Source organism: Gopherus flavomarginatus, chromosome 2 (genome assembly GCF_025201925.1).
Source record: "Gopherus flavomarginatus isolate rGopFla2 chromosome 2, rGopFla2.mat.asm, whole genome shotgun sequence".
NCBI lineage: Eukaryota > Metazoa > Chordata > Testudines > Testudinidae > Gopherus > Gopherus flavomarginatus.
In genome coordinates this window covers 275,971,915-275,994,043 of record NC_066618.1, presented here as the reverse complement: position 1 = coordinate 275,994,043, position 22,129 = coordinate 275,971,915, and the positions used below count along the sequence as shown (strand labels likewise).

General features: G+C 40.3%; 1 protein-coding gene across 4 annotated transcripts in view; it reads left to right on the top strand.

Annotated features, from left to right (window-relative positions):
• Positions 1 to 22,129, top strand: part of SAMD12 (sterile alpha motif domain containing 12) — a 267,266-nt gene that overhangs the window by 220,329 nt on the left and 24,808 nt on the right. The window contains exons 5-6 of one of the 4 annotated variants that reach the window (XM_050941345.1): positions 10,024 to 10,080; positions 15,078 to 21,515. The exons of 2 other annotated variants lie outside the window; for them this stretch is intronic. In XM_050941345.1, coding sequence (XP_050797302.1) covers positions 10,024 to 10,046 — 23 coding nt within the window. In that variant the 3' untranslated portion in view covers positions 10,047 to 10,080; positions 15,078 to 21,515. Of the gene's footprint in view, positions 1 to 10,023; positions 21,516 to 22,129 lie in introns of those variants that run through there. One more of the 4 variants, XM_050941344.1, reaches the window with a different exon arrangement.

Genomic DNA, 22,129 nt, shown 5'->3' with positions numbered 1-22,129 from the left:
CCGTGATCAGGGGATTATCCAGTGAACCAGAGCAAGATGGATGACCAGTAGGAATCAAAATAAAAATGGCAACATTACCAAAAATTGCCTTTGTATCCATTTTCTCTCTCAACTACTGGATATTGCTTGTTTACTGCGTCGCATGGTTGCTATTGCTCTACTCAGCCCACTGATTAATGTGTCGCTGCTTAACATCATTCTAATAAAGAATGCTAGACTGTTACACTTGCAGTAAGGCAGATGGTTGTCTTTGTGCAGCCCCAGGGCTTTACTTTCTATGTGTTTTTTAGCTTCCTGGAAAGGCATAGTGTTCAGTACATTGCTATTCAGAAGAAGGGAGGGATTGCTGGGATATGGACAGAGCGCACCGCAGCATTTCGCTCTCAGTTATGTCTGTGCTGGCTACAGTCCAGTAGTGAGCTGTTGGGTACAACCTTTGATCTCTTCCAGTGTTGATTCTGCCACTCAGTAAACTGTATGGTAAGATAGATATGTGGCAACATCCATATTTACATAGAGGAGACAAGATGCAGAGATTCTGTTCACTAATAACTGTTGCCTGGAGTAGTTTCTTTGCACCAGGCTCAGAATGGTAATACCCTGATTTTATGATACAATGAAAATAGAATCTGGCATGGCTTTCTCCTTAATCTGATTTAGGACAAATCATTGCAGCTTGGAACCACCTCCATTCCTGCCACAACTCTTCTTATCCTATTGCAGTGGCTTGCAGCAATTTATGATACTACTCTTAGAATCAATCATAGAAGCATAGGGTTAGAAGGGACTGCAAGGGTCATCTAGTCTACCCCCATGCCAAGAAGCAAGATTTGTTGTGTCTGAATCATCCCAGACAGATGGCTATCCAGACTCTTTTTGAAAACCTCCAGTGAAGTAGCTTCCACAACTTCCATAGGCAGTTTGTTCCATTTTCCTATTGTTCTTACAGGTAGGAAGTTTTTCCTGAAGCTTAATCTAAATCTGCTATGCTGTAATTTTGAACCCATTGCCTCTGGTCCTGCCTTCTTTGGCAAGAGAGAACAACTTTTTCTCCATCTCTTTAATGGCAGCCTTTCAAGTGTTTGAAAACCGCTATCGTGTCCCACCCTTAATCTCCCCTTTTTCCAAACTAAACATATCCAGTTCCTTTGCTCATATGGCTAACATTTCATCCCTTTGATCATCTTTGGATCCTTTCCAGTTTCCGTACATCCCTTCTATATATTGGTGACCAAAATTGGACACAGTAGAGCAGTATTGTCCCCTCCCATGACTTGCATGCTCACAGGCACCAGCTTTCCATGGCACCGTTGGGTGCTTACACCTGCCACCTCCCTGCCCCTGTTGGACCCCTCCTCTAATCCCCGCCTTGGCCCCACCTCTTCCCCCAGCATGCGGCATTCCTCCTCCCCCTAGCCGCACGAAACAGCTGGGAGAGAGGAGAAGCAGGACTCAGCAGCACGCTCAGGGGAGGAGGCAGAAGTGAGCTGGGGCAGGAAGCTGCCAGTGGGTACAGAGCACCCACCAATTTTTCCCCAGAGCACCCACAGAGTCGGCGCCTATGTGCATTCTATGCTTCTGTTAATGCAACCTAAAATTGCATTTGCTTTTTTTCCCCAAAAAAAGCATTGCATTGTTGACTCATGGTGAGATTGTGATTCACCACAACTCCCAGATCTTTTACATCAGTTCTTCTGCCAAGCCAGTTATCCCCCATTCTGTATGTGTACATTTGGTTTTTCTTCTTTAAGTGTAGCCTTTTACGTTTGTCTTTGTTGAATTTCATTTTCTTGTCTCCAATTTATCAAAATCCCTTTGAATTTTAGTTCTATCCTCCAAAGTGTTGGCAACCCTCTCTAGCTCTGTGTCACCTGCAGATATGGTCAGTATGATCTCTATTTCTATATCCAGGTCATTAATAAAGATGTTAAATAACACCAGACCCAAAACTGATCCTTTTGGAACCCCACTTGAGACCTCTTTCCAATTGAGCGTCATTCCATTAATACTCTGTTTGCACTTGTTTAACCAATTATGTATCCACTTAATAGTAGGTCTGCCAAGCATGTATTTCTCCAGTTTACTTATGAGAATGTCATGTGGGACTGCATCAAAAGCCTTGCTAAACTCCAGATATATTCTATCCACCACAATCCCCCTGTCCACCAAACCAGTTATCTTGTCAAAGAAGGAAATCAGGCTGAGCTGGAATGATTAGTAAATCCATGCTGGCTGGTAGTGATCACCCCTCATCCTACAGGCATTTGCAAATTCCTAGCTCCTTAAATGTCATCTCTCTGTGATAGAGACCCACATATCTCTCCCTCCTGCCTGGGATTTTTCCAGGTGGCACAGTTTCCTGCCTATAGTGCGATATTCCATAGAATCATAGAACTGGAAGGGACCTTGAGAGGTCATCAGGTCCAGTCCCCCGCACTCATGGCAGGACCAGCACCATCTAACCAGCTCTTAAAAATCTCCAATGAAGGAGATTCCACAATCTCCCTAGGCAATTTAGTCCAGTGCCTAACCACCGTGACAGTTAGGAAGTTTTTCCTAATGTCCAACCTAAACCTCCCTTGCTTCCATTGCTTCTTGTTCTATCATCAGAAGTTAAGGAGAATATTTTTTTTCTCCCTCATCTATTCTTCCATTTAGTCTCACTTGTCTGTGAGAGTCATTCCTTTAACTACAATGGTCTTTGGGTCACGTTACCAGGTAAGGCTATATAGGCTGCTACACACAAATGCTGATTCCCCTATGAATACCTTAATCTTTCCAAATCTGTCAAGGATTACACTTTTCTCCTTTACATGTGCAGATACACATCAAGACAGTCTGCCTAAACAGGCGAGCATCTGCACTTTGCTTTCTCTTTGAAGGCTATGAAGAACATAATGGCCCACAGTTACCACACAGCTGTTTATAAGCAAGCACATTTATTCTTAAGTTGAAAGCATTACAGAGAAGACATTAAAAAACAATAAAAGAACCTACACACATGCTAAAAACTGCATTAGGCCACTCCAGGTCCAACTTCTGACTCTGGTATATGCCAGTCCTTGAAAACCCACAACTGGTTTTTACTCATGGAATGACAAGGTAGACTAGGCCCAGAGGCCCCTTGCTGGAGGCCTCAGGATCCTGCTACACTTGTCCCAGAAAAGAAGCAGTGGAGCGGTTCTCCCAGCAGGCTGGAGTTCCTGCAGGGGAAGTAGCCAATCAGAGAGGCTGCAGCAAATCAGGGCCCAGGAGGGCCCTATAAAAAGGAGCAGTAGAGCCAGAGACAGGCAGTTCCTTACTTGAGCTAGAGAAATGCAGATGGTGCTCCTAGGTGGCCAAGGGGAACTGCAGGATGATGGACAGCTCACTGTTAGTAGGGACCAGGGGATCAAGGAAGAGGTGCTGGCTGGCTGGCTGGCTGCTGGGCCTGAGCTTAGAAGAGTCCTGAGCTAAGGGTAAGGTGTTGGTGAAGGCTAGAGTTGCAGGGATGTGGTCCAGGGAAATGAAGGCAGTTTTGCTAAAGGGACACAGCAGCGCTTGGCTGCTATTCTTAGGGTCTGTGGGCTGGGACCTGGAGTAGTGGGGATGGGCCTACAATTGGACAGAAGTAAACCCCCAGAAGGGGACTGAACTATCAGGAGGCCCAGCTGGAGAGCTGAGGCCAGACCAGACTAAGAGGACAAAACCATTGCCTCCAGGAAGGAAGCCCTGGGGATATGATCCGATACAAGGGACAGGACTGGTTTTAAAGACTTCAGACACACCCAACCAGAAGGGGGCACTCATGAGAGGTGGGTGCCATGCCATTACACATGGTCATAACGGTCTGAGATTCAGAACCAGAACCACCATGAGTGGTTCAGTCTTTTCTTTTCTACATCTCGGGCCTTTGATCTTGGCCTCATTCATATTACAGGAAGTTAGCAGACAATGGATCATTCCTCAGGACATAGCTTCAACAGCTGGGATTTTGTGTAACTGGAGGCAGGGAATTTGCATTCATCTCCTGCTAAATACTCCGTAGGTCTCAAATCTGTCACATCTCCCCCCAGCAGAGGTTACATGTAGACCTGGCCCACAATAATACATAAATTATTCATTTAATACAATGGACTCCAAAGATATTTAAACTTCAGTTAGGTAGGTCTCCCAAGGAAATGGCAGGAAATTGCCATATCTTTCACCACCTGTGACAGGGTGCTGGGCAGGAACCACTGAGCCAGCCCTCTGTCACGCCAGCTCCAATTAAGGGAGGTAAATTGGAGCTGCCTAGAGAAACCTGTACCTGATTGGTGAATGGGAAACAGCTGCCAGGCTAAATTAGCCTGTGGCTACATACAGGCCCAGGGGAAGGAAGGAAGTGAGGAGCCAGAGAGTGGTAGCTCTTCCCTCCTAGTTGTAGAAGCTGAGACGTCCTTATGGCTGAAAACTCAAGCTGTATGGGGCGAGAAGGTGGTGGAGACCGCACGCTGTAAATAAACTGCAGCAGTGATTGCTGAGCCCCAGTGTTTCTGAGTAGTTTATGAACACAGCAGAGGCAGGAGCAAAGGGGTCCCTGCTACTGTTACACCCCAATGGCCCCCTCCCTCAGGGAGTCCCCGGGGAAGGCAGATCAGCATTGTATGTGGCTAACGCTGCTGCAAACATCACAAAGCATTTTGGAGAGGGTCAGAGGTGTGTGAGTGGGGAATGGAAGATTCCTTTGCAGGAGTATGAGAGGCGAGGAACCGGGGGGAAGCAGAGAATGGGTTAACTCAGCACTTTAGCTAACTTTTTGTGAAGATAAAATGCTGGCCCCAGCCCAAGGTCATGGGCTTGACGAGAAATCTACAGACAAGAAATCTACAGCTGCCCAGTTGTGAGAAGAGGAGAACTAAGTGGAGCAGATCTGCAAAGATAGCAGTGAAAACAGAGCAAATGAGGCGGCAACAGTGAAGGCCAGCAGAAGGGAAAACAAATTCTCCAGAGCCGGTGTGTTTTGGACAGCCAAGAAGGTCACAGCAAGCTGGTTTAGACTGACACAAAGAGCACCAGAAGCAGAGGTCCCTGAGTGGAATACCCCCCACAAGGACCCCAGGACTTAAAACCCTCCTGAGAGCTGGAGCAACTCAGAGATTACAGCAGATTCCCTGGATGACCTGGGCCCAGGACAGCACTCCCGTCCACCCTTCCCCCTCCTTCTTCTTCTTATGTTACAGGTTTGGGTAGTGCGTTTGTGAGTGTTAATGGGTTAGGGCTTGGGGCTCTAATGCTTGCTTTCTTCCCCTGAGTGATGTGGGAGCGTTCCCAGCACTCTGCTGCTGTTTTCTTATTTTTATCAATAAAGTTTTAAAATCTAGACACTTGATGCGTTCGTCATCTCCTCCCCAAACGATCCTGTGGCGTCAGCCTGATCAACTGACGCTCCAGGCAGAATGGTAACAAAAATGTCACACTACACCATCCTTATTGTATATCATTCTGATCCTTATCTATTTCCTCATTCTGGTACATACTTCTCAGTACTTTGTTATTTCTGACGTTCTCTGTCCCATTGCAACTTTCCAACTATCTCAATACCTGGTGGGGTAGGCATTGTTTATGTCCTTTTTAGTAGTTTATCATTTATACATTTTGTGGTTAATACATTGTAAAAATATATCTTAAAAACAGATTTCAAAATAGGATAAGTAAAATAGGCCAATACTGCACATTGAAATAACATTATTTGTTAGACATTCTTTATCTTAACTGCAAAGCATCATCTGATTCATAGATTCCAAGGCCAGAAAGGACCATTGTGATCATCTAGCCTGATCTCTTATATAACATAGGCCATAGAACGTCCCCAAAGTAAATCCTAGAGCAGATCTTTTAGAAAAACATCCAATCTTGATTTTTAAATTGTCAGTGATGGAGAATCCACCACTACCTTGGTAAGTTGTTCCAATGGTTAATCACCCTTTAAACAATGTATGCCTTATTTCCAATCTGAATTTGACTAGCTTCAATTTCGAGCCATTGGATTGTGTTATAGCTTCCACTGTTAGACTGAAAAGCCCATTATTAAATAGTGGACCCATTGTCTAGCAGTGGTCACACCAGTGCCAAATAAAGAGGTAAAATAACCCCTCTATTTCTGCTCAAGACTCCACTGTTTATGCATCCAACAAGCACTTTAGCTCTCAGTGTGACATCATGGCCAAAAGGGCTATGTTCAGTTGATTAGCCACCATGATCTCCAAATCTAGTTCAGAGTCACTGCTTCCCAGGGTAGTGTCCCCCATCATGTTAGTAGCCTATATTCTTTTATCCTAAATGTATACCTTTATATTTAGTTTGTATTAAAACACATATTGCTTGCTTGCAGCCAGCTTACTAAGTGATCCAGATCGCTTTGCATCAGTGATCTGTCCTCTTCATTATTTACCACTCTCCCAATTTTTGTGTCATCTGCAAATTTTATCAGTGATTTTATGTTTTCTTCTAGGTCATCAATAAAACCTGTAAATAGCATAGGGCCAAAAACCAATCCATGCAGCACCCCCCTAGAAACGCACCAATTTGATGATGATTCCCCATTTACAATACATTTTGAGATCCATCAGTTAGCCATCTTTTAATCCATTTATGTGTGCCATGTTAATTTTTTACATCTTTCTAGTTTTTTAATCAAAATGTCATGTAGTACTTAGTCAAATGCCTTATAGAAGTCTAAATATATTATATCAACATTATTACCTTTAGCAACCAAACTTGTAATCTCATGAAAAAAGACAACAAGTTAATTTGACAGGATCTATTTTTCATAAGCCCATATTGACTGGTATTAAATATATTATCCTCCTTTAATCCTTTATTAATTGAGTCCCACATCAGCAGTTCCACTAGCTTGGGATAAGTGTCAGACTGACAGGCCTATTATTATATGTATCATCCTGTTTACCCTCTTTAAATATCGGCACAGTATTAGCTTTTTTTCCAGTCTTCTGGAACTGCAGTGTTCCAAGACTTATTGAAAATCAGCATTAATGAGCCAGCATTATCCTCACCCAGCTCTTTCAAACCTCTTGGATGGAATTTATAAAATCAGCAGATCCTGATAATGTCTAACTTTAGTAGCTGTTGTTTAGCATTGCTTCTGGGAAAGCCTTAACATCTCTCTTGGCCCATTAGGCTCAAAGTTAAAGGACTAATATGTACATCAAGGGTGGGAATACATTATTGTCATTTCTCAGTTATAACACTAGTTGGTCTGGGTTTCACCTCAGGGCATTGCAAAATCTTCATAGATGATTGTATACTTAAATATGCATCTGGTGGAAAGATAGGTAACCAGCCTGTTACTCATAAGTTTATCATTTCCTTCCAACCCTTGGGATATCTTAAAGGAGCAGAGATGGTCACAGGTATTCTCTGGTGTTGTAGTGGGTGTGGGCTGATCAGGAATGGGAGGTGACTGATTCGTATGCTGACTATGTGTCATGGATTGTTTGATTGTCCACTATAGGAGTTACATTATACCAGTGGTGGGCAGTGTGCAGCCTGCGGGCCACACGTGGCTCGACGGGGTAATCCGCTGGTAGGCTGCAAGACAGTTTGTTTACATCGACCATCTGCAGGCATGGCCGCCCACAGTTCCCAGTGGTCGCGGTTCGCTGTTCCCGGCTCAGGTTGCCCACTACAGCATTAAACAGTTCTACATGTGTAATGCTAGTTACTTAAACACAGGCACTCACAATTTATGTGAAAAACTTCACTGCTGCTCCCTCCTCCACCACCGAGCATTTCATTTTAGCAAGAATTTTAGCTAACAACCGATGCATTTTTAACATAACTAAATGAAAATAATATAAAAATTAAGAACATAAGAACGGCCGTACCAGATCAGACCAAAGGTCCATCCAGCCCAGTATCTGTCTACTGACAGTGGCCAATGCCAGGTGCCCCAGAGGGAGTGAACCTAACAGGCAATGATCAAGTGATCTCTCTCCTGCCATCCATCTCCATCTTCTGACAAACAGAGGCTAGGGACACCATTCCTTTACCCATCCTGGCTAATAGCCATTTATGGACTTATCCATCATGAATTTATCCAGTTCTCTTTTAAATGCTGTTATTGTCCTAGCCTTCACAACTTCCTCAGGTAAAGAGTTCCACAAGTTGACTGTGCACTGCGTGAAGAAGAACTTCCTTTTATTTGTTTTAAAACAATTTTTGTGGTGCACACTATTTTGGGGTCATAGCCATTATTATATTATTGTAACATCAATTCAATTTTTTTTTGCAAATGGCAGTTATAAATATGTCCATATATTTCTGCCTCAGTGAATAATTTAATTACAAAGTTTTTTTTCTATGAATCAAAACTTTTTGTCCAAAGGAAGAAAAAACTAAAAGGTCGAAACTTCAATATAATTGTAAAATAATATTAATAAGATCATAGCCTTTTCTTAAGTTGTATAAACTATTACATTCTAATATAGCTATGAGTGTATTACAGGCAAATATTGTATTTTACTTGGCTAGTTATTTTGCTAATTGTTAAACCTAGTAAAAAAATTAATCTATTTTTAAAGAAGTTTCTGTCTTTTGTCATAAGTTTATTAGCCTTGAGGTAAGGTCTTCCACAGCAGTGGGTAATTGTATACCTCTTTGTATGGGCTCTCTTACTAACTGTTGAATAAATCATCTTTGATTGGATTTATCCGAAGTCTGTCATTGTTAAATAAATCTCAGCTCAAGGGAGCATTACTCATTGAACCTATAATCACAATTAAAATTGCTATTGATTTTTTGGTTATTGATTCCTGACAAATTATGGATAATTGATTATTGGCTATGAACAAATGACGCCTGAACAAGGAACCCAATAGGGGCTATTGATTGGTCTGGCAGGATGGAATCATGATCTGCCTGCCAGAAGTAGGACTCAACAGTATCAAGGATTGGTGTCTTACTCGGATGTTCATAGCACCACAGCACACCCTGTTCACAGGCTTTCAGATCCATTTCTGTATCGATACATACATGAATATCCGAACAGAATAAATATTTGAATCACCACTTTGGGGTTACTATCAGAACATCGGCAGGCTGGACGCAGACTGTCAAACTACAGGAAAGGTCTTCCATAGCCGTTGGTAATTGTGTGTGTCATTGTTCATGTACTGTCTTTGCTAACTATTTGATTAATAAATCCAATCAATGCTGACTTATTTGAGGTCTGTTTTATTAATCAAATCTGAATTTGAGAGCATGTCATTGATTACATATATAAACACAATTAAAATTCCTACCAGTTACTGGCTCCTGATTAACTGGTTATTGATTATTGACAAGTTGATTATCAACATCCCTGAAACAAAGGAGAGGGAGATCATGGGGAGCACTCCTGTCCTCAGCAGCGGAGGGGAAGCTGCACCCCAACTTTCCTCTGCCCCTCTCACAACCCATTGAGCCCCATGGGCACCTAAGGGGGGGAAGGGTCTAATGAGCAGAAGGGAGTGAGAAGAGCATGAAGCAAAGCTACTTCCTTATCTCCCAGCTGGTGTCTCACAGCTTTGGCTCCCCTTTGTCAATGGGACAGGAGAATCCAGGCCCTATGTTTGGATCTGAAGGAATCTTCCCAGTGATTTGAATATAATGGGATCGGTAAAGGAGGCAATCCCTGACCGGTGATGTTACGAGCAGAAGGGCCTGCTCTGCAGGACTTGGATTGCCAAAATGTTTTATGCTGGTTTATATCATGGTGCTAGATCCGGGTAGAACTGATTCAATCATGTACAAGAGCGCACTCCCTTTGTTGTCAGTCCTAACTTGACCTTTTTCCAGGGAACCGATTGAGCAATAATCATGTGGGTGATGGGGAAAGCTTATTAGAGTACCAGGCTGACAATCTGAACTACGAGGAGTAGTTTGTCTTTACAATAAGAGTATATTTGCATAGCACATTGCTGACTTGTTATTTTCTCTTAAAATATGTTATTGCCTTTTATGAGGTGATCTTATATTTACTGTTCGTTTGTTTGTTTTTTACAGCCCCAACAGAGACTTCTCCATAAACACTACTAGCCTCTAAAGCTTCTGTCCTGCCAGGTGATATGAAAGTGAACTTTACTTCGTGAAAAGCATAACAAATGGCACTGCCAGAAGGTGACCAGGAAGAATTGAAAGATTAACTGAAATACAGCCATTCAGTCATGATGATACATTCTGGAAAGTCCTGGTTTGCTGTGGTATTAAAATATGGTGCATAAAATACAGTGCTAATTTGTTCAAAGTGGTCATTGACAGACCATTAGCTGGAAAATTGTTTCCAGTTTTCATCACTGTGCATAACTTTGAGTTCCCATTAGGGGACTATCTGTGCCCTTCACTAGAAGTTCTGTTTTAGCATGGCAACTACTGGATTATTTTATTATGTATGCAGATGGCATGATGATGTTTTAGGAAAAACTTACAGCAGTTCTTCAACCTCAGTAAAAATGTTCACAATATTAGACCCCCAATAGGAATGTAAATGTCTTGTATATGTTAGTTATACAGTCTAATGGTATTCTGTTTAACTATATGTGATCTCCACACAGAAGAGTTAGCACATTCTATACATGTCAGGAAAGGTCTTTTCTTTATTTCAATACTAAAATACGTTTCAGTACCTACACTAAGACTGTATCTAAAATAGAACCCATACTTGCATATATTCACAGATTCATGGGAGATTGCATAGATAGATTTGCCCATGGCATGTATGCCACTAGACATATTTTACTGAGACTTACTGAACAGCTGTCATGGAGGTAGCCAGGAGTATGGGAGGCTGAATGGGCTGTCAAACATTGCATCTGCTGTCCCCCACCCTCACCAATAAACCAAGCAGTCCACATTTCTGTTGTCCCAATGTGAGGTTCCCATTAAATTGTAAAGGAAAAGATCCCTTCTCTTGAGATACATTGTGCCCATGGCTTTGGTCTACATTAAACACAGGAGAGACTGGAGACATCCTGGTTCTTCTGCTAATCACTATTTTTTGGGAGTGGGGCAGTGAATTACAACTTGCAGAGTCCAAACAAAACCTCTTGAAGATAGTAAAGAGTAAGAGGTGGACTAGATGCTCCCACTCTGTATGGTTCCTCATAGAGGACAGACACCTCCGTTAACATTTCCTCCTCTTTCTACCCAAAACACTTTTTTTTTTTAAGTCTGAACTGGGGTTTAGGTAAATGGTTCTAATAACCCTTTGGGCATTCTGTAGCAGGCTCAAGACTGTTGCATTCACATTGAGCATTGTTATTTGTTGTTCAGTCTCTAAGTGGCTGACATCACGGGTTGTGTCACAGCTGGCTGTGGTACAGTTTTCATCCATGGAGACTTAATGGAAGTACTTTTCATCCCACCCCTCACATTGGGGCCTATTTGAAACAGACTATTTACAATGAAGTAAATTAAATAGTCAGCAGCATCACAAGGGACAAGCCTGGTGGTTCTTGCAGTTCCTAAATCAAAGATGGCACTTTTGGTAGCCAAAGAACATCTTTCTCTCCAGCCTAATGGACTATCACTTAGTCCATCTGCCAAACCTGTGGAGAGCCTTCCATGTTGGAGACTTAGATACCAATAGTGGAGAGAAGATGAATCTTAATGGGATTACAGTAAGACAAAGAGCTATTTTTGAGGAAGTTCATGTGATACACGCTTAGAAGCTATTCTATACCCTACTAGTGATTGTAAGATCAACCAATTAGAGCACCAGTGCACCCAAAGTGTATATTTTTGGCTTTTTCAGATGCGTGTGTATTTGTGTCAGAACTTTTCACCCATCCCTGATATGTAAACAGTATATATACTTTTTGGACAGATATAAAAAAAAGTCAGGCTCAGCATGTTGGCTACTGTATAATATCAATATAGAACAGAATTATAATTAGTTAGGGCCAAGATTTTCAGAAGTGTCTAGTGATTGTTAGGTGCTTAACTTGACACTTTAAAGGAGCCTGATTTTCAGAAAATGCTGAAAATCAGGTCTCTTTAAAGTTTCTCAAATTGGGCATCCAGAACTTTCAGGCATCCAGAATCACAAGGCACTCTTGAAAATCATGGACTTTAATTTAGATTGGTTAGAAAAACTTCAATAAAGGCATAAGAATAATATCCTCTAAGTGCGAAGTTGCTAGAGCAATATTTTAGCAATGTGCACTTTTTAGAGTTGCCCATAGATTTGCAAGTTGACTTTTTTTAGAAATTGGTCATGTGCATTGCAGAATTTCATTAAAAGTTTTAGCACATTTAATAGGCCTTTCCTATTCTGTTTTAGAATGAATTCTGGGAACTGAGATTGGTCATTTTCCTAAGTCACTTATATTGCTATTGCTGTTTTAAAAAAAAAAAGTTTATCAGTTTGTTTAAAACAAAACAAAAAAAAAGAGAGATACTTAGATGTTAAGGATCCTCTTTTACTGTACTCAAGTTTACTACATAGTAATACATTCTAGAATAATTCAAATGATAAAGTTAAGATTGTCACATATGGTTACTATATGGGTGTGAGAGAAAAAAATGAGTTAGGTAAAATGTTTTTATATCAGTGTTAGTTTAAACGTCTGCTAGTACATGGGCATGAACTTAAATGTCTGAACTAATCCTCTTAAAACAGTTTGTTTTAAATGATTCCCAGAGTTTAGTTAGGAGGATCTGGGAAATAGTGTTAGAGGCACTGAGAAATGTGAAAATAAGGGCCAAGTCCTGGTCCAACTGAATTCAGTGGAGTTTTTTTCAGAGATTTCACGGGGCCACTGTTTGACACTATGCTTGAAACTTACTTAGGCCTCAATCCTACAAAGACCTATGCATGTGAAAAGACTTCAAGCATAAGAATTCTCCCACTCACGTGTGTAAGTGTCTGCAGGAGCAGGGCTATAAGGAGCTTACAGTATATTTGATTTGTATTTAACTAGTCACCACGTTTAATCACTGTTACTCTCCGAAAAAGTAGGCCATGCTTCCTCAGGGATATTTATGGAATTATTATACATCCACTGAACAATTGTCTGAATCCCAACACATTCCTCTGAAAAGTATGTAATATAAATAAGGGTAGGAAGGGGGTTACATTATTGTGAATGGAGCTGAGTACTGTATTGTGAGAGAGGCTATGGAAAGCTGTCATGTTTTTATGCTGAACACCTTATTAATAGCAGACCCCTCTACTTCTTTTCCCTGACTCCCAAGAATAGATCCATGGAACGAATGCTCTGTCTACAGTCATAATTAATTTATTGCAAGGGTGCCAAGACTAAGCCAACATGAAAGGGAAGGAATAAATTCATTCCTGCAAAAGGAAGTGAATTTAAATATACTCATAGCCATTAGTCCTGTGTAAAAGCAGAGTAGGAGACTAATGCCATTGTGTTAGAATAGCAGATCTCAGTCAGCCGTGTGTGTGTGTGTGTGTGTGAGAGAGAGAGAGAGAGAGAGAGAGAGAGAGAGGTGGTGGTGGTGGTGAATTTAATTGGGTGGGCGAGTACTTTGCATTATCACTCAGTATCACCATTACATTTACCACTGTGACACTGGCAATTGAACTACCACAGACTTGACTACTACCTCTAAAATACGGGTAAACAATAATAGTATCACTATCAGAATACTCCTATCTCAGCACCCAGTCCTGCAGCCTTGCTCCCATGAATGGTCCAATTGCCAGCTGCCCTTATTCACATGGACCCATATGTGAGTAAAGGCTGCAGCATCAGACCTTCACTAAGGAGTTTTCACAGAGGCCAGGCCATCTTAGCTACTTCAGATAATGTCTTTTCTTATACTAGGAGAGCAAAGGAATCACCAGCCTGCATAGGAAAATATACTACAGATGAAAATATGTTACATGCTTTTTATTCCCTATTTTTAGCTATATTGCTTGCTTTGTCTGAAACTGTCACATAACTGATTTGTTAAGAAAGATAAAGTCTTACAGACAAGAAGCTCACAAAAGCTGTATTAGCTCTTTGGTTTTGCCAATCCATCTGTACCCAAATGCATTAGCAGGTTCATTCTTCACACTATTTTCCTCTCTATTTTTAAGAGTAATTTTGTGACTTTACAACTAGACTTAAAGCAGCTTCAGACTATTTTAAAGAGAGGCTAACCTTTGAGAGTGACATAATTCTTTATTCTGTACGGGCTGTGGGGCAGATCCCCAGCTGGCATAAAACAGCAAAGCTTCATTGAAGTTGTTGGAGCTTCACTGATTTATGCCAGCTGTAGATCCAAGTCCATTTTGATGTTTTTTTTTTAAAACAAAATATCAAAAACACTAGATAGCAATTTTTGAATAATTGACATCACACACGGAAAAATAAAAACTTGCATGTTTTACCTCTGTCCTCTAATAACAAATAGTATCTTTGTAAACTCAGTCTCAATGAAAGCCCTCAATACCTCGCTGTGGTACAATTGGATCTCATCTCTAGACTGTGATCAATATACGATTTTAATGTAGACAGAAAAGAGTCCTGTGGTTTAATGAGGGTTGATAGAGCCAAAGAAGCAAGTTTGCTGTTGACGTTATCTACAGTAAACTTTAGGAAAGGTGTTTTGAGTACAAAACACTCCAATACATAACAAATGAAAAAATGGGGAACCTCACAGCAACGTGTACAAATCTGCAGTTAAGATATGCAGATGATTGATAAGGGAAGCTAAAGGTATCTATGAAATATCTTTGGTCAGTAGTGTTAAGGATGATAAGAAGGAATTCTTTAAATATATAATGAACCACTGAAATCATAGCAAATTATGTAGGTCCAATACTAGCCAAATATGGTAAAAATATCAATCATGGTGCAGGAAAGGCATAAGTATTCAACAAATATTTCTGTTTTGTGGTTAGACAGAAACAGAATAGTGTAGTCAGATCTTTCTGTGATGATTAAATACTTCCTATTCCATCAGTCACTAGGGAGAATGTTAATCAGCAACTATTAAAGATAAACATTTTAAATGTGTGGGACTGGATAGCTTATACTCAAGAGTATTAAAAAAATTGACTCTGGAGCGCTCTGAATCATTAATGTTGTGGTTTTATTTTTAAACAGATTTTAGAACACGGGAAGTTTCAGAGAACTGAAAAAAGCCAGTGTTGTGCCCATATTTAAAAAGAAAAAATGAGATGACATGGGAAACTGTAGGCTGGTTATCATGACATGTATCCTGGGCAAAATCATGGTCAGGTTGATGTGGAATGCTATCAGCAAAGAATTTTAAAATGTTTGCATAATTAACACCGATCAACATGGTTTTATAGAGCTTATCAAACAAACTTGATATCATTTTTGTGAAATGACAAGTTTGGTTGACAAGGTAACTATGTTGACATAATGTACTTAGATTTCTGTAGGTCATTTGACTTAGTCATGCATTGTATGAAGTGCAGTTGTAGCCATTCAGTCCCAAGACATTAAAGAGACAAGATGGGTGAGGTAATGTCTTTTATTGGACCAATTTGTTGGTGAGAGAGACAAAGCTTGAAAACTTGTCTCCCTTTACCAACAGAAGTCGGTCCAATCAAAGATGTTAACTCACCCACCTTGTCTCGCTTAGTTCTGCATGACATTCTGATTAAAAATAGCAAAAAAGCAATGTAGCCCATTTAAATGGATTAAAAATTGGTTAACTGTTAGATTTCAAAAGTAATTGTAAATGTGAAATCATAATCCATTGTGGGTATTTCGAGAAGGGATCTGCAGGGATCATCTCTTGGTCCAGTGTTGTTCAATATCTTTATCAATTATCTGTAAAATATATATATATATATATATATGTAAAAAATGTAAAATGTACAGATGACACAAGAATTGGTGGACTTGTAAATAATGGTGTGAAATCAGTTATATAGACTAACCTGGATCTCTTGGTATTGTGGTCTCATTTGAACAACATGTTTTAAAACAGACAAATGCAACGTCATCATCTAGAAACAAGGAATGCAGGTCACACTTATGAGATATGGGACTATATCTTGGAATGTAGTGACACTGAACAGGATTTAGGGGTTATGATAGGAAATTGCTATAAGAATGATTTGAGGGCTGGGGGAAAAGGCCTTAAACTGACAGAATAAAGACACTCAATCTGTTCAGTTTGTTGAAGGTGACTTGATCATGGTCAACAAGTACCTACAAGGGGAAGAATTTTCTAATGGCAGGCAGCTCTTTAATCTAGCAGAAAAAGGATATAACAAGATCCCAAGATTGGAAGTTAAAATTAGACAAATTCATACTAGAAATAAGCAACACATTTTCAACAGTGAAGGTAATTAACATTTGGAACAGCTTACATAGAGACGTGGTGGATTCTCCATCACTTAAAGTCTGTAAATCAAGTCCGAATGCCTTTCTAAAAGATCATAGAATATCAGGGTTGGAAGGGACCTCAGCAGGTCATTTTGTCCAACCCCCTGCTCAAAGCAGGACCAATCCCAAACTAAATCATCTAACCCAGGGCTTTGTCAAGCCTGACCTTAAAAACTCCTAAGGAAGGAGATTCCACCACCTCCCTAGGTAACCAATTCCAGTGCTACACCACCTTTCTAGTGAATTTTTTTTTCCTAATATCCAACCTAAACCACCCCCACTGCAACTTGAAACCATTACTCCCTGTTCTGTGTCATCTGGTACAACTGAGAAAAGTCTAGATCCATCCTCTTTGGAACCCCCTTTCAGATATGCTATAGCTCATACAGTGTATGGGTTTGATGCAGCAATTATTTAAGCAATATATAAGGTTCTTTTGTCTGTAATAAGAGGATGGGTGAGGGGCTTAAATACCTACAGAGACTTATTCAGACAGAATTCTATTGATTTTAATGTGTTAACTTGGAGTAGCAGAAATATGTATGCAGATGGACTTTGAGATAAATGTCTGTGGGACTGCTTGCAAAGGAGGGTAAGACTGAACATGACTGAAGGGGACAGAATTGGGTCCAAAATGACTATTAAAAAAGAACAAGTCTGTGTTCTTCTAAATCATGCACTCAAATAATTGGCTTCAGTGAGAGTTTTGTCTGAGTAAGGAGTAAGAATGGCAGAGTTTTGGCACTGGATTAGGAAAGTGGTATTCTACAGGAAAGAAACTTTCTCTGCCTGTACATTCTGAATATTTTTGTTTTGGAAAAAATTAAACTTTTTGTTTAAAAATTAAACTTTTCTGTTTTGAAAAATTTGTGGGTTTTTTCATTTTTATATTTTATTATTTAATGACATCAGTAGTACTTGCTACTGATGTCATTAAATAATAATAGTAGTACTACTCACATGTCATATTGTAACGAGTCAAAATCTATATTTCATTTTTAAAATCATTAAGCTCTTCTGCTATTCAATGTTGATTAAAACATCTTGTCTTCTTTTCTTCAGAGTGTCTCCTGTTTGTGTTGTATTGAAACAGTGTAACACTTAGAACAAGAAGATAAGCACTCCGTGTACTAATTAGAGGAGCAGCTGTTTTCAATAGCCTTGTGTTAGCCTGGAATCATTTTTCTAGGATATTGTAAATAGCTGCTACTCTAATTAGTAAAATAAGAGAATATTGTGACTAATGTATCTTGACATGATATGTTATGTTGTGCACTACTACTATTGATGTGTCGTGGAATACTTTTATTTTTACATTAACATAAAACTGAAAATTTTAAAATTAAAAATTTGAATTAAAAATTTTGTTTTGAAACTAAGTTTGGAAATTTTTCCAAAACAAAATTTTCAAAAGGATTTCTTTTTTTATAGAAAATCATGTTTTCTGTTGGAAATTTGGTTAAATAGATGCAAGCTCACAAAAAAACTTGGATTAGTCAAAATGGCATTTTCTGATGGAAAACTGTTTTGACTAAAATGTTCCAACCAACTTTAGCAGTAAGCAACTTTTTGCATGATTCACCTCTTATAGTAGGTCATTTTGAATTTTGGTGCTTTAAAAATAAGTAACAGAGCACTCCGTTTCTGAGGCAAGTTTCACAACACAATGTTTTGATGGGAGTACTATAAGCAGAGGCTTTAATACCTGCTTTTTACAGGTCTTCAGGGCAGCCCAGAGAGGAGGGAGGCAAGTGGGGCAATTTGGCCCCGGGCCCCACAGGGGCCCCGCGAGCCGCTCCGGGTTTTTGGTGGCACTTCAGCTGCAGGCCCTTCACTCGCTCTGGGTCTTTGGCAGCGGGTCCGTCAGTGCAGCGGAAGACTCAGAGCGAGTGAAGGACCCGCCACTGAAGTGGTGCCGGAGCCTTGGAGCACTACCCAGTGAGTACAAGTGGCGGGGGGCGAGGAGGGGAGCCATGATTGGCGGCACTTAGGCTGCTCTACCGCCACCTCTTCATTCTTCGGTGGCTCTTTGGCGGCAATTCAGCGGCAGGTCCCTCTTGGAGGGAAGACTTGCCGCCGAAGACCCGGCCCTGCCCCAGGCCCCCAGATCCTCTGGGTGGCCCTGCAGGTCTTCAGTGTTCTGGGGAAAAAACAGGATATCTATTGTTAAGAATAGACAATAACTAAACTCAGCCAAAGAAAAAAACAACATATTTACATTTAGCTACCAGAAGGTAATGTGGGCAGACTGGGGTTGAAAACCTTAGCCAAAAAGCAGGGCTAAAGCTGAGAACCTAGACAAGAATCTTTTGGATTCTTGCTGTAATTCAACATAAAAATAAATTAGTTTAGGTTAGATTTACTCCTTGAAGATCGCTAGCCCACATCGGAAGGCCATGGAATGAATTTCACGCAGTCACTAGCTTACGTTTGTGATAGCTTATAAGCATCTTCAGTATTCTGAACAACCTTGCAGCCCGCAAAGGAGAGCTGTCCTTAAAAGGCATGTTTGAGGTCATAGTTTGGACAAAGAAAGGAGCTGATGTTGCAGATGGCTGTATAATGACAGCTTCTGCTCTAAAAGCAGGATTTTGAGCATTATTATACAACATCCAGGCTTAGCTTGAGAATGAGATGTAAGCTTCCTTCTGATTTTTAAGTGAAGAATATGCACCGAATACATCTAAAAAAATTCCACTGTGCAGCTATTATTGCACCTCTAATCATATTATTTCTATTAAACACTTGCAGTGAATTCATCTATTTAATGTCATTAGCCACCAAATTAAATAGCTATACACAAATTTTTAGCAAAGGGAGATCAATACTGTAGCAAAACTGCATATGAGCAATAAAAAGCTGTGTAGAGAAAAATATTGATCGACCAGGTTGAATGCTTGGGGGTTTTGTTTGTTTGGAGCATGCATATATACATCCATGCAGAGGTTTTCCCGTATTGAGCCTGGCTCTGATCTCAAGACTAGTGCAGATGAAGGGATATTTAGAGTCCTCTTATTTTACTACCTGATCCTCATTTGCTATATCCAGTAGCTGCTATTTCTATGTTATTCTTCTGAGAAGGATGGAAGAGATCTGAGTGACTTCCACTAAGATCAATGCCATGCCATAAGTATGTAATCTTCCAGCCAGTGCTAAAAATCCTGTCACAGGAGGTACTCATTTATAATCCTTCTCCCTCCTGTGAATAGGCTTCAGCTCCACTGACCCAGATAGAGAGAGGGAGAACTTTGTGCCATGCTGTGAACAAGCTTAGATCTTAGTCCTGTAAGACCTGAGTGGAAGTTAAGGGCACTGAGCACTTTACACCGTCAGACCCTAGTGGTATAAATTCCCTGATTGCTAGAGGCTATTGAAAGTTTGAAGCTGACAAGTTGAGGGCCATAGAGAACAGGTTAACTGCACTCTTTTGATGAGTTATTACTATATATTGGGCTCGACTCAAAATTAGGATGAAATGCACAGCACAATGTTAGACAATGTGAAGTAAATGAATGACTGTTCTCCCTCTAAGATGGGACATAATCTGATGAGGATGGCTTCTTTTATTTTGCATTAAGCCACTAGGAAAGAAAAATGCTATGAGTGAAATAATTATCTACCTTTCCATGACATTTCAGAATCGGGGAAAAAAGCCAAGCTAGCATCCAGCACTAAGATTTCACACACCCCAGTAATTAGCATTGTATAATGCTAGCATTTCCTCCAACACTGAAATATTAGGTCTGATCTCATTATACTTAATGGAAAGAGGCTTGTTAACTTCAGAAAGCATTGCATCAGGCCACTTAATCCTTTCAAGACTCTACGTATGTACGTCCAGATTTTTAAAACTTGACTTTATTTTTTGCACTCACAAATAAATGTGGAGGCAGTTCTTTGCAGGTAAAAATGAGAGCATGTAGACATGCAACTACCTGATCACGCCTACAAACTAGGCAAGGGAAGCCAAAATGTTAAAAGTAGCCTCTAATTTTGGGTGACTCTGTTTTTGGCAGCAGGGGGGAGGGATAGCTCAGTGATTTGAGCATTGGCCTGCTAAGCCCAGAGTTGTGAGCTCAATCCTTGAGGGGGCCATTTAGGGATCTGGGGCAAAAATTCTGTCTGGGGATTGGTCCGGTTTTGAGCAGGGGGTTGGACTAGATGACCTCTTGAGATCCCTTCCAACCCTGATATTCTGTGATTCTATGAACTTCAGGGACCTTGGCCCTGATTTGTAGAAACGCAGAAAACCTACTGCAGAAATTTAGGTCAATGGCTTATGTCCAAGGTGTCTTAAACTGAGCAACCAAAAAATCCGAGGCCCCTTTTCCGAATCTGGCTGCAGCCATGGCCTCATTTGCACACACAAATAATGGCACTGTCAGTTGTTTGTGGATGCACATTTGAGACTCAGAAAGGTAGGCCAGGTTAGGTTCCTTTGGAAATCACGGGCTAGATCTATAACAGAAATTATTGGGTGAGGTTCTATGCTCGGTGTTTTGCTGGAGGTCAAAGTAGATGACCATAGTGGTCCCTTCTAGCCTTGAAATCTCTGAATCCTCAGCTGGTATAAACCATTGTGGCTCCATTGATTTCAATGCCAATTTGCACCAGTTGAGGATTTGGCTCCAGGCCCTTAATCTCCTTTTAAGTATACACATGGCTGACAGTCTAGAAAATGCTAGCACACAAAGAGTTAATGAGTTGTTTTACTCATAGGTCTCAGTGAAGAGCAGTTCCTCCCAGCACTAAACTTTTTAGACAGAGCCCAATAAGGTGGCATAATCAAGAGCGTGCCTTTTTGTTGGATGTACACTGTTTCTTCCCAGGCACCCAAGGGGTTAATCTGTAGCGCAGTTCATTTTTGCTCAAAACACAGAATTATTGTACTATCTAATTCTGAGTTGCTGTCAATGTTAATTCCACTTTATTGTTTTTATATTTACTTTTTTAATTTCTTCTGTTTTCCAGAGTCAACAAAAAATAAAAAGATTTGGGGGGGATGAATTGTTTTAATCATGAAATTAAAATTACTATCAAGATTTTTGTATCTTTGAGCATGATATCTGGAAGCTTTGGAAATCTGCTTTATCATTTTGTATATTGGACAATTTTGTACTCTGCATTGTTTGACTTCATTTGTGCATGGCAATGTAATTAAAATATGGAATTTTTACTCTAGTGTAAAAGTGTTTTGTTTGATTTAAACAAATCCAAAGCTTGATACTGCTTGCATTGAAGCTGAGGAACCAAAAAAAAGTGAGCAGGATTGAAACCCTACTAATGAAAATAATCACACTAACTTGGTTTAAGAACAGGAAAAATATTCAGATCCCGACTTAACAATAAATCCCAGCAAAATATGTATTTTAATCTAGATTTTTCCCCATCATTAATTTTTTAGAAGGAAAATAAAAATAAATGGCCAAAATTTCACTGATCTACATTAGCTAGTTATATGCAAAAGTCAGCAAATACAATTCTCTGAGATAAATTGCTCACGCTTATGACGCACCTTTCCAAAAGAATCCCTAAAACCACTTGTGAAGTGGCCTGGTAGGCTTGGTGCAGTTTCTTAGGACAGGTGTTCACATCATGAAAACCACCATCACTTCTGGTTAACCTAGGGCAAGAGACCAAAAACTCAAAAGGCCTGGAAACTAAACCACACTGCCTTTTTGACTCCAGCAAGCAGTCTCCCCGCATCTTGGGGGGAATTTTTTTGGTGAGAAGAGGAAGCCTGCAACGCCACGTCCCATGCTGTACCTGTCCTGTGGCTAGTTGACTATGTTCTC